The sequence below is a fragment of the Pteropus alecto genome, unplaced genomic scaffold (genome assembly GCF_000325575.1).
Source record: "Pteropus alecto unplaced genomic scaffold, ASM32557v1 scaffold175, whole genome shotgun sequence".
Taxonomy (NCBI): domain Eukaryota; kingdom Metazoa; phylum Chordata; class Mammalia; order Chiroptera; family Pteropodidae; genus Pteropus; species Pteropus alecto.
In genome coordinates, this window is record NW_006437739.1 from 928,575 (window position 1) to 940,497 (window position 11,923).

At 32.1% G+C, this 11,923-nt stretch overlaps 1 protein-coding gene across 2 annotated transcripts in view; it reads right to left on the bottom strand.

Annotated features, from left to right (window-relative positions):
* Positions 1–11,923, bottom strand: part of POF1B (POF1B, actin binding protein) — a 79,017-nt gene that overhangs the window by 11,086 nt on the left and 56,008 nt on the right. For both annotated transcript variants that reach the window (XM_006914779.1, XM_006914778.1), the window contains exons 8-13: positions 10,291–10,318; positions 9,040–9,114; positions 3,403–3,495; positions 2,451–2,564; positions 1,464–1,616; positions 1,045–1,164 (exon numbers count right to left, since the gene is read on the bottom strand). In XM_006914779.1, the coding sequence (XP_006914841.1) occupies positions 1,045–1,164; positions 1,464–1,616; positions 2,451–2,564; positions 3,403–3,495; positions 9,040–9,114; positions 10,291–10,318 (583 nt within the window). The remainder of the gene's footprint in view (positions 1–1,044; positions 1,165–1,463; positions 1,617–2,450; positions 2,565–3,402; positions 3,496–9,039; positions 9,115–10,290; positions 10,319–11,923) is intronic.

Below are 11,923 nucleotides of genomic sequence, written 5' to 3' on the forward strand. Positions count from 1 at the left end.
CTTAGATTCCTTTAAATACTAATTAAGGAAAACTAAATAATAATAATAACTAATATCATATTGTGATTTGCAATTCTCAAAATACTCTTCCTGCATGGCTTACCTCAGTCCTCACAGCAGCCCTGTGAAATAAGTATTATTATAATAATTATATACAAAAGAGGTAAATGAGATCCAGAGGTTAAATAACACAGTTATATATCTAATAAGAAACATAACTGCAAACCTAAGACAAGTCTTATGACTCCAAATCCTGTCCATTTTCTTCTTTATTACATTATGTGCACATAGATGGCTGTTAGGTTATTTAAAGTGTTATTGATAACGTTGAGATGGAAAAGAGAACAGTGGAGGAAATCAGCTAGAAAAATTAATAGGCTCTCCAACAAATTTTATTTTGTTTCATTTTGATTTTTGCTAAAGACTACACAATGATATTTGGAGAGAAAAATCTGTAGTCAGTTTTTCCATTAAAATATTTAAGTATATTTAGCTACATTTAGGAATCAGCAGATTAAGAGTTAGTCAATTTGACCTAGAATTACAAGATAAGGCAATGGATACTTATTTTCACAAATATCACTCTAATTTTGATGCCAATTACAGGTAATAATTCAATGCTGTTTTCATCCTTATGTTTGACAAAGTTCTTCCTCTGTATCATCCCTCAAAGTCAAGTGAAGATTTTTATGATCCAACTGTGGCTTTGAAGGATAATCTCAAATGTTGCTCTTACCTGCATAAGCATGCTTTAGACAAGATCATAAAGAGTTCCCTCTGCCACCAAATAAATAAAAATTAAAAACCAAAACCCTGAACTTATTGTCTTCTTTTGCTTTCCTAGAAAAGACTAAGATAAGTTAGAAAACATATTAGCAATATTCTATACACAGTGATATGTATTTAAACAAAAGATTCTATGGCATATTCCTAAAACTCTACCTTCACTTGATTTTCCTTTGTAGCTTTAAATTTGAAACCTTCATTAATTTATTAGAAAGTCTGTGCTGACCTGTGTATTTATGCAGTGTCGGATCAACATACCCTTAGCTTGCAGATCTCTCTGTCTTTTTCCATTCTTAAGCTTTTTACCATCTCCATGTAATGGTTGCCAATCTCATCCATTTTAGCCTGCAGCATTGGGCCTGTGCAAGTCTCAGAAACCTACCCAAGACAAAATAATTTTCTGTAATTTGATCGTTATGAAGGAAATACATATTATATTTAAAAACTTATTAGATGGAAATCATGTGATTAAATGAGACATTGAAATAATGAGAACGATTTTTAGGAATTGAATTATAAAGCCCAAATGGCAGTGAGATAAGATCTAACTGCATGTGAGACCATCAGAAAGCAGTCCATGTATTTTCTCAGGATGAATAGGATATATTTTTTCCAATGCTAGGATTACAATGGTATAACTAAGGCAATAACATATATTTAAAACAAAATTTTAATACCTGCATTCTAAGATTCTTATTCTCTTGCTCTAAATTATGTTTACAGTATTCCAATTCTTTTAATCTATATTCCATGTCTGATAATGTGTGTCTAAGAGAGAGATTGTTTTCTTCCAATGCTTGGCATTTTGAGGTTGAGTCTTGAAGTCCTTGCTGTAAAGAAGACACAAGTAAATAAAACAAATGGATTCTACTTTGGGGTAGGAGAGAGTTCATTTTTAGTTAATTAATTCAGTTAAGTAAAGCAAATATTTTTCCATGCCCAGTTTTCTTATATATTTACCATTAAATGATAAGTAAAATCAGCCATGTAAAATATTAAATTCACACCCTTAGTCTGACTTGCCTATCTTGAGTGAGAAAGAGTCAAGACTAGATGAATTTTCAATGTACCAATTTAGCAATCTGACTCTAGCTACTCTTTGACAATACTATTCTCTGCCTTCTAGTAGGAACGAAGATGACCATATGCCTGATTATTCATGTGACAATTGGAAGCTGAGCAAAATTTTGAGACTGTCATGGGAGTGAAGCTTGGGAAGGGATCAGCCTTAAACACTCATTACAATTTCCTAGAAATCATCTCTGCTCAGACATCTGGAGAACACTTCTAGAGGTGATTATTTCATTTATTAATTGAGCAAACACATGTTAAAATCAATACAAAAACTTTTTTCATCGATATGTTAGTAGATTAAATCAATGAATGAACTTAGGTTTTCAATATTTATACAATTCTTGTCACCCAACAGCACAAATAATTATAGACTACATATACTTTATATCTGATATACATAAGGTTATCTGCTTTACTGAGAGGGTTTTCAATCATTGGAAATGTCCAAAGCCACTCAATTCTCATATGAACGAATTGTTCTGGCATATTTTAATTCTGTCTGGATTGTATCTCATAACTCCAATGTACCAGTAATTGTGCATAGGAAAAGCTATCAATCTAGTTTATCATCAGTGAAAATATCACCTTACCTGCTGCTGACGATTATTTGCTCTCACTGATGCCAAGAGTTCTTCATATTCTTTTATTTGTGTTTCTTTGAATGCCACGTCTTTCTCAAGTCTTAACTTGTCATTTTCCAGTGACTGAAAACAAAATTATTTGTTATGACTCAGAATTACAGAAATGCGTCCACAGTCACATTGAGAGGTTTAAATAAGCATTTTCATTGTAGTTGTTTAATAAAACAGAATTCTTAAAAGTTAAGCAAAATACAAGTTAGGATAAAAAAGTTTCGAAACTTTAAAAACCTGCATTGAAAGAAATATCATTGATGGACTGACTAATTCAAAGTGCAATTAAGCAAAACCTTATGAATGATTTTAATGTTTTGCCCCAATCTACAAAGACTCTTTGTTAATCCCAGCAGGTGGTGGATTTTCAAAGCAGACTCTAAATGTGTTCATCAGAGCCCAGAAACAAAAAAAACACACTCCAAAGTCCTCAAGGAGTTATTCATTGTATGGAAAGTATTCTGAATGTATCAAGTTGATGGCACCAAGAACACCAATTAAAATGAAAAATAGAAAAGGTTAACTTCTTGGAAAATGAAATTTCTAAGTATTCAAAGAAATTCAGTATGTGCTTTATTATTACTGAAAAGAGGGAAATTCCCATTCAATGAGTCAGACTGTTCTAATTTTATAAGCTACTCCCTGCCTGTAAGCATTAAATTACCTTAGTGATAAACTAATTAATAAGTGCATTCCCAACTTTCATTTTCACACGGGACAGCTCTTTTCTCCTCTCTCAGACACAATTAATTGTTTCAAGAAAATAGCTATGTCAGGGCGAGCATTAATATTATTGTTTTAAATTTTTGTTGTATTAAATTTTAACAAGGTAGACTGAATGCTTTGATTTCTATGTTAGGAAGGTAGAAACTAAAAAGGCTTTGGAAAGAAAAATCAAAATAAATGTTACTGTCAAGTCATTTTGAAGATGTCCAAGCTCCTCCCGTATGTTGCTGAACGTGGACAGCACCAGCCGGAGTGATTTATCAGACATACCCCTCATCTGGAGGAAGAAACAATTGATAGTTTATTTTTACTGGCATTTAAAAATAAGCAATATAAGTAATAGTGATCTTATTTTTCTGTTTGTACAAGTAAAACTTATTAATAGTTTTATTTTTGATATGGTAATATTGTTAATAAAATGCATAAATAGTTCAAACAATACTCCTGAAGAGATCATAGCTATATGATTAGAACAGGGTCTATTATTTTTTCTGTGATGAAGTATCATCTTTATCATAAGACAGAAATTTATCAGCAAATTCTCAGATTTCCTTTTTTTAAAATTTATTTATTTTTATTATGGTGATATTGGTTAACGAAACTGTGTTAACCAATGTCACCATATATACAATGTACATATATACAATGTATATATTATTGTGTTCACCACCCATAGTTAGATTTCTTTCTGTCCCTACATATTTGACTCCTTTTATCTCACTCTTTATTAAAAATTAGAAAATATCAAGCAGTCAACCTTCAAATAATGAAATGCATCTTCCTAAGTATGCTGACCAATGCATGAATTTTGCCTAAGATGAGAATAAACTAGTTATATTTAACCTTAAAGTATATAAACATTTCAAATTTTAAAGAGGAAGGAGAAAAACCCTTTCACTAGGTTAAACTAATTTCTTCAAAGAAAAATGGTTTAAAAAAGGCAATTTCTATTTCTGGAAAAATGAAGTAGAAATGCTTTTCTCCTATTTCTCCTGCTAAATATAAAAGCCTTGGACATTATATATAAAACAATCATAAAAAGACTGAAAGATGAAAAAGAAAGAAGTCTGGTTAAGAACACTGGGACCTGAGGAATGACACAGAAGATAATTCCCGGGTTTACCTTTTGCTTCATATATCACAGATTGATATTGGGGAAACTAGTAATCCAGAAACACCAGTAGATACAGACAACAAAATTTCCTAGAAAATCCTACTCTCTGTAGCCAAAGGACCATGAAAAGGGCAGAGAACTTTCAAACAGTAATCACTCTACTCCAGCCAAACACCATAAAAAAAAGAAACAAACAAACAAAAAACCCTGCAACCCTACTCCCACCCAAACCATCGAAGGCCAGGAAGGGAACCTAGTCTTCCTTCTCACTGGGCCCTAAAAATGTGCACCAATACCATCACCAGGTTGGTGTTAGAAAAAGTAGGGTGGAGAGATGGGACTTTCATCCCCACTGGGCAAAAATGAGATCTCAGGAACTATAATGTCATTCGAGACTGTGAAAAGAGCCTAGGCTTTCATCTTATTCATCAGTAGTGAGATGCTGCCTTGCCTCCCTGCTAGGGCGATGTCAAGAGGATGCTTGAAGGAGAATAAGGAGTTTTATGACTACCCAATGCAAATGAGATCACTCACCTTGCAGTGTCAGTGAGGCCAAGTGGAGAACAGTAATGAAGCACTCCTCCCTAACCAAACTGGTGCTAAAAAGGTGGGGACCTAATAGAGAACCACAATTCCTACCCCTGCTCAGGAGGAACAAGAAACTCTTTTTCTGACCAGTGTCAACAGAAGCTTTGTGGGGAACTTGGACTTTTACTCCCAGCTGACAGTAACAGGAAGTACCCTCACTTTCTCTATTGTTTCAGTATCAGAGGAGGCCTACTTAAATGGAAGATTTGAATAAGATCCAAAGTCATAACATAATACTAAAAATGTCCAGGTTTCAATAAAAAAAAAAATCACTTATTCTAAAAACCAGGGAAATCTCAACTTGACAAAAAAAAAAAAAAACAATAGATGTTGACATCAAGATAATAGAAATGTTAAAATTGCCTGTAAAGGATTTCGAAGCAGACATCTTTAAAAATGCTTCAATGAGAAATTACAGACTTAAAACAAATAAAAAACGGAATATCTCAGCAACAAAACAGAAAACCTCAGAAAAGAAATAGAAGATATAAAGAATAACTAAATTGAAGTTTTAGAAACTTTAGAACTGAAAAGCTCAATAACTAAGAAAAACAAAAACCTCAATGTATGGACTACAAAACAGAATGAAAACTAAAGGGCAAAGAATCTGTGAAATTGAAGATAGAGCAATAGAAAGTACTCTATCTGAACATCAGAGAGAAAATAAATTGAAAAAAAATTGAAAAGAGTTTTGGAGACCTTTGGGAGTATAACACATATCTAACATTCATGTCATCAGAGTCTTAGAAAGAAAGAAGCAAGCGTGGAGCTGAAAAGTATTAGAAAAATTATTAACTGAAAACTTCCCCAAATTAACAAAACCCATAAATGATTCAAGGAATTGAGCAAAACCCAAATACTATAAATCCAAAGAAATCCATGCCCTACCCCCAAAGCTGTCAAACTTAAAACTAAAGATAAATTTAAAATCTTGAAAGCAAGAAAAATCTTCACTATTGGGAATAACAATTCAAATGACAGTAGATTTCTCATCAGAAACCATAGAGGCCAGAAGGAAGTGGCATACCATTTTTAAGTGCTCAAAGAAAAAAATTGTCAATTGAAAATTGTGTATCTAATGAAAATATCCTTTAAGAATTAAGGGGAAATCACATTTTCACATGAAGAAAAATGCAAGAATCTGTCACTAGCAAACTTACCCTAAAAGAATGGTTGAAGGAAGTTCTCCGAAGAGAAAGAAAATAATAAAAAGAATTTGGAGCATCAAGAAGGAAGAAATTACATGGTAAGCAAAAATATGGGTAAACAGAGTAGGTTTTTCTTCTCTTGTGTTTTCTAAATTATATGTGGTGATTGCAGCAATAAGTATATAACACTGATTGTCTGATGTGGACTTCAGTGCATGTAGAGGAAATATTTAAGACAATTATACGTGTGGAGGGTAAAGAGAGAAAAAATAAGCAAAATTTTCTGCGGTTCAATGAAACTGATAAAATGTTGACACCAGTACACTAGGATAAGTCATGGATATACAATGTTATACTTAGAGCAACACCTAAAAAACCTATACTGAGAGGTACACTCAAAAGCACTAGAGATATATCAAAATGGAATTCTCAAATATGTTTAAGTAATCCACAGGAAAGCATAACAAAGAAAACAGGGAGACAAATAACAGAGAAAATGAAATAAAAATGGCAGATCTAGCCCTAACATAATAATTACAATTTGGTCTAAATATACCAATTAAAAGACATAGATTGACACAGTCAGAACATGACCCAACTATGTGTTTCTACAAGAACTTTATTTCAAATATAATGAAAATTAAAATATATATAATGAAAATAAAAAGTTGGAAAAAAATTTACTGTGCAAACATTAGTCAAAAGAAAACAGGTGTGCTGTATTTATATTAGATAAAAAAGACTTTGACTTTAAGTGGTGAACACAATGCAATATACTGATGATGTATTATAGAACTGTACACTTGTAATCGATATAATTTTATTAACCAATATCACCCGAATAAATTTAACTTTAAAAAGAAAAGAGAAAAAAAATGACTTCCGAACAAAGAAAATTACCAGGGACAAAGAGGGACATTACATAATGATATAAGAGTCAACCCACCAAGAAGATATAGTAATTCTAAATGTTTATGCACCAAACACAATAGCTGCAAAATTTATGAAACAAAAACTGGTAGACCTGAAAGGGTAAATAGACAAATTCACACTTATATCTAAAGACTTCTATACTCCTCTCAGCAACTGATAGAACTACTTGGCAAAAAATGAGCAAGAATATAGAAGAACTCAACAACACTATCAACCAAAGGATCTAACCAGCATTTACAGAAGACTCCATCCAACAGGAAAGATACACATTCCTTTTATGTGCCCATGGAACATATACCACGATAGACTATTTCTTTTGCCTATTTCAAAATAATTGAGCTCATATGGAGTATGTTCCCTGACCATATTGGAGTCAAACTAGAAATCAATAACAAAAAGACAACAGGAAAAATCTCTAAACACTTGGAAACTTAACAATATCCTTCCAAATAATCCACGGGTCAAAGCAGAAATCTAAAAGGGGATAAAAAATACATAGAAGTGAAAGAAAATGAAAATACACATAATTTGCAGGACACAGCTAATATCATGATGAAAAGATATTTGTAGCACTAAATGCTTACATTAGAAAATAGAAAAGGTCTCAAATCATTAATCTAACTTCCTATATCAAGAAACTAGACAAAAAAGAACAAATATACCAAAGCAAGCAAATGAAATAAATAATACAGACAAGAGCAAAAATCAATGTAAGTAGAAACAGAAAAAAAGTAGAGACTGATAAAACTAAAATGTAGTTCTTTGGGAAAAAAAAAATCAATAAAAATGATAAGCCTCCAAAAAGACTGACAAAAAAAAAAGATTTTTTTTTCAACAATTAAATTGAGGACAGTAATACAGATCCTGAAGACATCTAAGGAATAATAAGAAAATACTATGAACAACTATATACATAGAAATTTGACAATTTAGATGAAATGGACCACTTCCCTGAAAACCATAAGCTACCGTAACTCACCCAATATGAAACAGATAATTTGCATAGACCTATTAAGGCACTGATATTAGAATTTTAAAAACTCCTGCAAAACAAATCTACAGGTCCAGATATTTTCACTGAAGTGTTCTACCAAATGTTTAAAAAATAATTATTACCGTCTATACCCTCTCTTCTAGAAAATAGAAAAGGAAGAAACACTTCCCATTTCATTTTATGAAGCTAGTATTATTGTCCTGATAACAAAACTAAAAATAACACAAGAAAACTACTGACCAATGTTTCTCATGAACTTAGATGCAAAGATCCTTGGAAAGAGTTTTTAATAGAAATAGGCCTTGAATGCACATTGGATGAACATCCCACCACCAGAGATAATATCAAGGATGTCTCCAAGATTCAGGTTCTGCAGAGTATATGTGTTCCTAACATCAATGTCTCTTTATGATACAGACTGTGTGCCACTAAAAATTTTCATTTAAATTTTCAAATATGACACCAGATCCAATATTTGGACAATCAACAAAAGTTTGCGATCAAATATCAAACTTAGAAATTGTTCTCACTAGACAAAACTAGATTATTTTTAGAGTCCTTTTTTGGCAAACACATGTATTCTTTTTAGTTGTACTTCTTTACCACTGATCTTCATCTGTCTCTCCATTGTAGGGGCATTTGCTCCAGTGGTCTCTAGCCTTACACAATTTAGGAAAAGCAAGGCACTTGCCTTTCCATCTCTCACTGCCAGGGGTAGGGTAGGGAGAGTTAGAAAGTAGAATGGAGAAGAGGAGGGCGAAGGCTAGAAGTTAGAGTCAGGTTGTGCTACAGCGATGAGGCGAGAATAAAGGCATTCCACAGCAAGGAATAATATCTATAGAATGCTCTCCTGAATGCTAGTCATTCGATACTAGTGCCTGATGGACTGACGAAATTATAATACAGCCCTTATTTAATCAAAATATAATCAACCCTTGTGAAACAAGATTTTTATTTGAAACTTTCTGTTCTTAATTAAGGGAAGCACCCTAACCTAGGGGTTTGTTAGTGTTGCTCTCACACCCACTCTTGACCCCATCTCACCTGCAGAATATAGCGAATTTGCTGTTTTGTAAACTCTGACAATCCTTTAGGAATCAAGGATTCGATGTCCTCTGACTGTAAGAAAAGAGGAATATCCATTGAACAGTTACACATTAGTATTTTAAACTGAGGGTCAGTAGTCCACAGATTTGTGCAGCAGACATATTTTTAGGGATATCAAAAGATTACTTAACTTTTCAGGTAATAGTGGCTACAAACTTCATTTCCAGCCTTATCAGTTCTTACTTTTTAAAAATTGATTATACTACATATACCATAGGAAGAACCTTGAATTTCAGGCATTTTAGGGAGAAGCTTTGGGCAACCAATCAGATGTTTCATTTCTAGTTTTTAAGAAGAGCAATTTAAAAACAAAAGGATGGCCTCTTAAATCTCATTAAATACTCTTTATTTTCTTGTATCTTTCAGCAACCTTCTGGGAGTTTTGTTGGGTGTAGATATGACATTTTAGAAGCTGATCCTTTAAACAATGAAATTTTAGGCAAATAAAATAAAATTAAGGGTTTTTTTTTTGAGAATTTTTATAGAGCTGTGTGACTTTTCAAAGATTATAATGTTGCCATAGCAACATTGAGAAGCTTCAACTAATTTTACATAAGCTGAATTGAAGTCGGTATGTCTTAAAGACAATATAGGGCTTAGTGAATAATTGTAATGAATGTAGTATATCAATACATTGAAACAAAGATAAAAAAATGAACACAAAAGAGGCCATTGTGCTTTCTTATTACACTGAAATCATTTTTCTCTCTATTTGATTACTTATTCCATTAAAAGTAATTATTAACAAAATGTGCATATGTGATAGAATTAATATTTGAAAAACTACTTCAAGTTTCTGGCCCTTTGTCATGGAACATACAAGGTTTCAAAATACATTAAAACTAAATTTACTATTAAGTTAATGTAGGTTTCGGTTTTATAAAGCAGACAGTGTGTGGTCGATGATTTTTTTAAATATTCTGATAAGCAAAAAAATTAAATCATAAAGTTGCAGCTGATAAAACTTTTTTGCGTGAATGATTACTACTTTTATGATTATTACTTTTAGAGCCGTTGCAAAGATATAAATGGTTATATAATTTTAAAGGCAAAATGATCATTATTTCCTTCACTACCCTGTGTTTCCAGTCTAATAAAGGTACCAAACAAACATAATATTATTAGTACAAATATTAGAATCTGCTTTGTTATCAACTATGTTTAATTTTTAGCTATTTTTACACTTACCTCATCTGTACACTCAAAGTCCTGTTTGCTGCAAGAATGAAAAAAAAGATAGACAACCTTAAGAAAATGTATACATTGATTATATATAAATGCTAGTGTTCTAATTATTTCATCTTTTCAAAATATCATAATAACATCAATTCCATTTATAAACAAAATGAAAAATTTTAAATAACTGAAATTGCACTTGAAAAAAAAAATAAAGATTATTTTTCCTGGAACTAGCTAATCTGTTCAAATAAACAACATCCAAATAACAAACCAATAGAATATGCAGAATTGGGTAGTATCATCCATTAGCACCAGTCTATTTGTGGTTAGATGTAGAAGTCCACAATGCTTGGCAATAAATGCTACTTAAGTGAATAAATAACGACAATAGTTGTTCTCTATTTTCACCTCCCTTTTCTCCTTGTATTGATTGCTTCCAGTACTGATTCCAGATTCTCTCTACAGTCTTCAAGTTTTATAAAAAACAAAACTTGCAAGACAAAACTGAGTAACTCATTCATTCTATACACACTATAGTATATATTGCAGTGCTGAAGCTTAAAGTGTATTTGAATGTTTTTATAGGGATAGAGCCTTAAGTAACATGACCAAAGTTCTATTAGAATAATAGAATTTCCAACATCAAAGTGAGGGTTTGTCCATGAGGATTGGAAGGTTCTATGTGGGGCCATGTGAGGTAGGCAAATGTTGCAAGAGAATTGTTAGTGATTATATCTGTCTGGTACTCGCTTCTTTGGGGAATGCTGAAAGCTGAGAAGGATACAGTTCTAGTGTTGTCAGTGGCAACAGACAGGCCTTTATTTTTGTCTACTTGCTCCCTCTGCACTTAAGGGAAGAATTAGGCCCAAAATACATATGGTGAACATACTGCACAAACAAAAAACCAGTATACATGTTCTGACAGCAAGATAGAATATCTTATAATAAGACGGTTTTAGAAAATCATAGATATATGATTGCCATATCCTCAGTATGATAGAAAAGTTTTTTAGAAATATAAACTGGTATATTAGTTCCTATCTTTACCTTCTATATAAGTTTTTATGAGTAATATATGCTTACAGAGATAAATGGGTCATTCACTGTGCAAAACCTCTTGCATGTATTTATAAAAATATATAAGCAAATGTGAAGAGAACTGAAGATTCCATTTCCCTAGGCATGACTGCATATGTGCAATAGTCTGTATGTATGCATGTGGTATTTCTTGTGTTGTCCAAAATAGAAATTGTGTGGAGGCTTTAGCAAAACAAAATGAAATATCTTCTACTTATTTAATGTTTTACTAAAGTAACTGCATCCATATATTGGAAGCTAAAACAAGTTAAAATATGAGTCACAATGAAGTTTTAGTAGTCTTGCATGACTGTTAACTAGAATTATCACTGTATTAAAAAACCTTCTATGTTTAAAATTCCAATTCTAATTCTAACCTAGTACACATGTCCCTTCCTAGTCACATACTTCTTTCTACAAATAAGAAAACAAAACAAAGAAATAAACAAGAAATAATCAATAGCATTTAATACTGGAATATTAAAAAGTAGCTTTCCTTAATTTTGACCCTGCAGCCCACTCATTGTTGAACTGCAGTTTGAAACAAGAAGTGGAAACAAAAGGA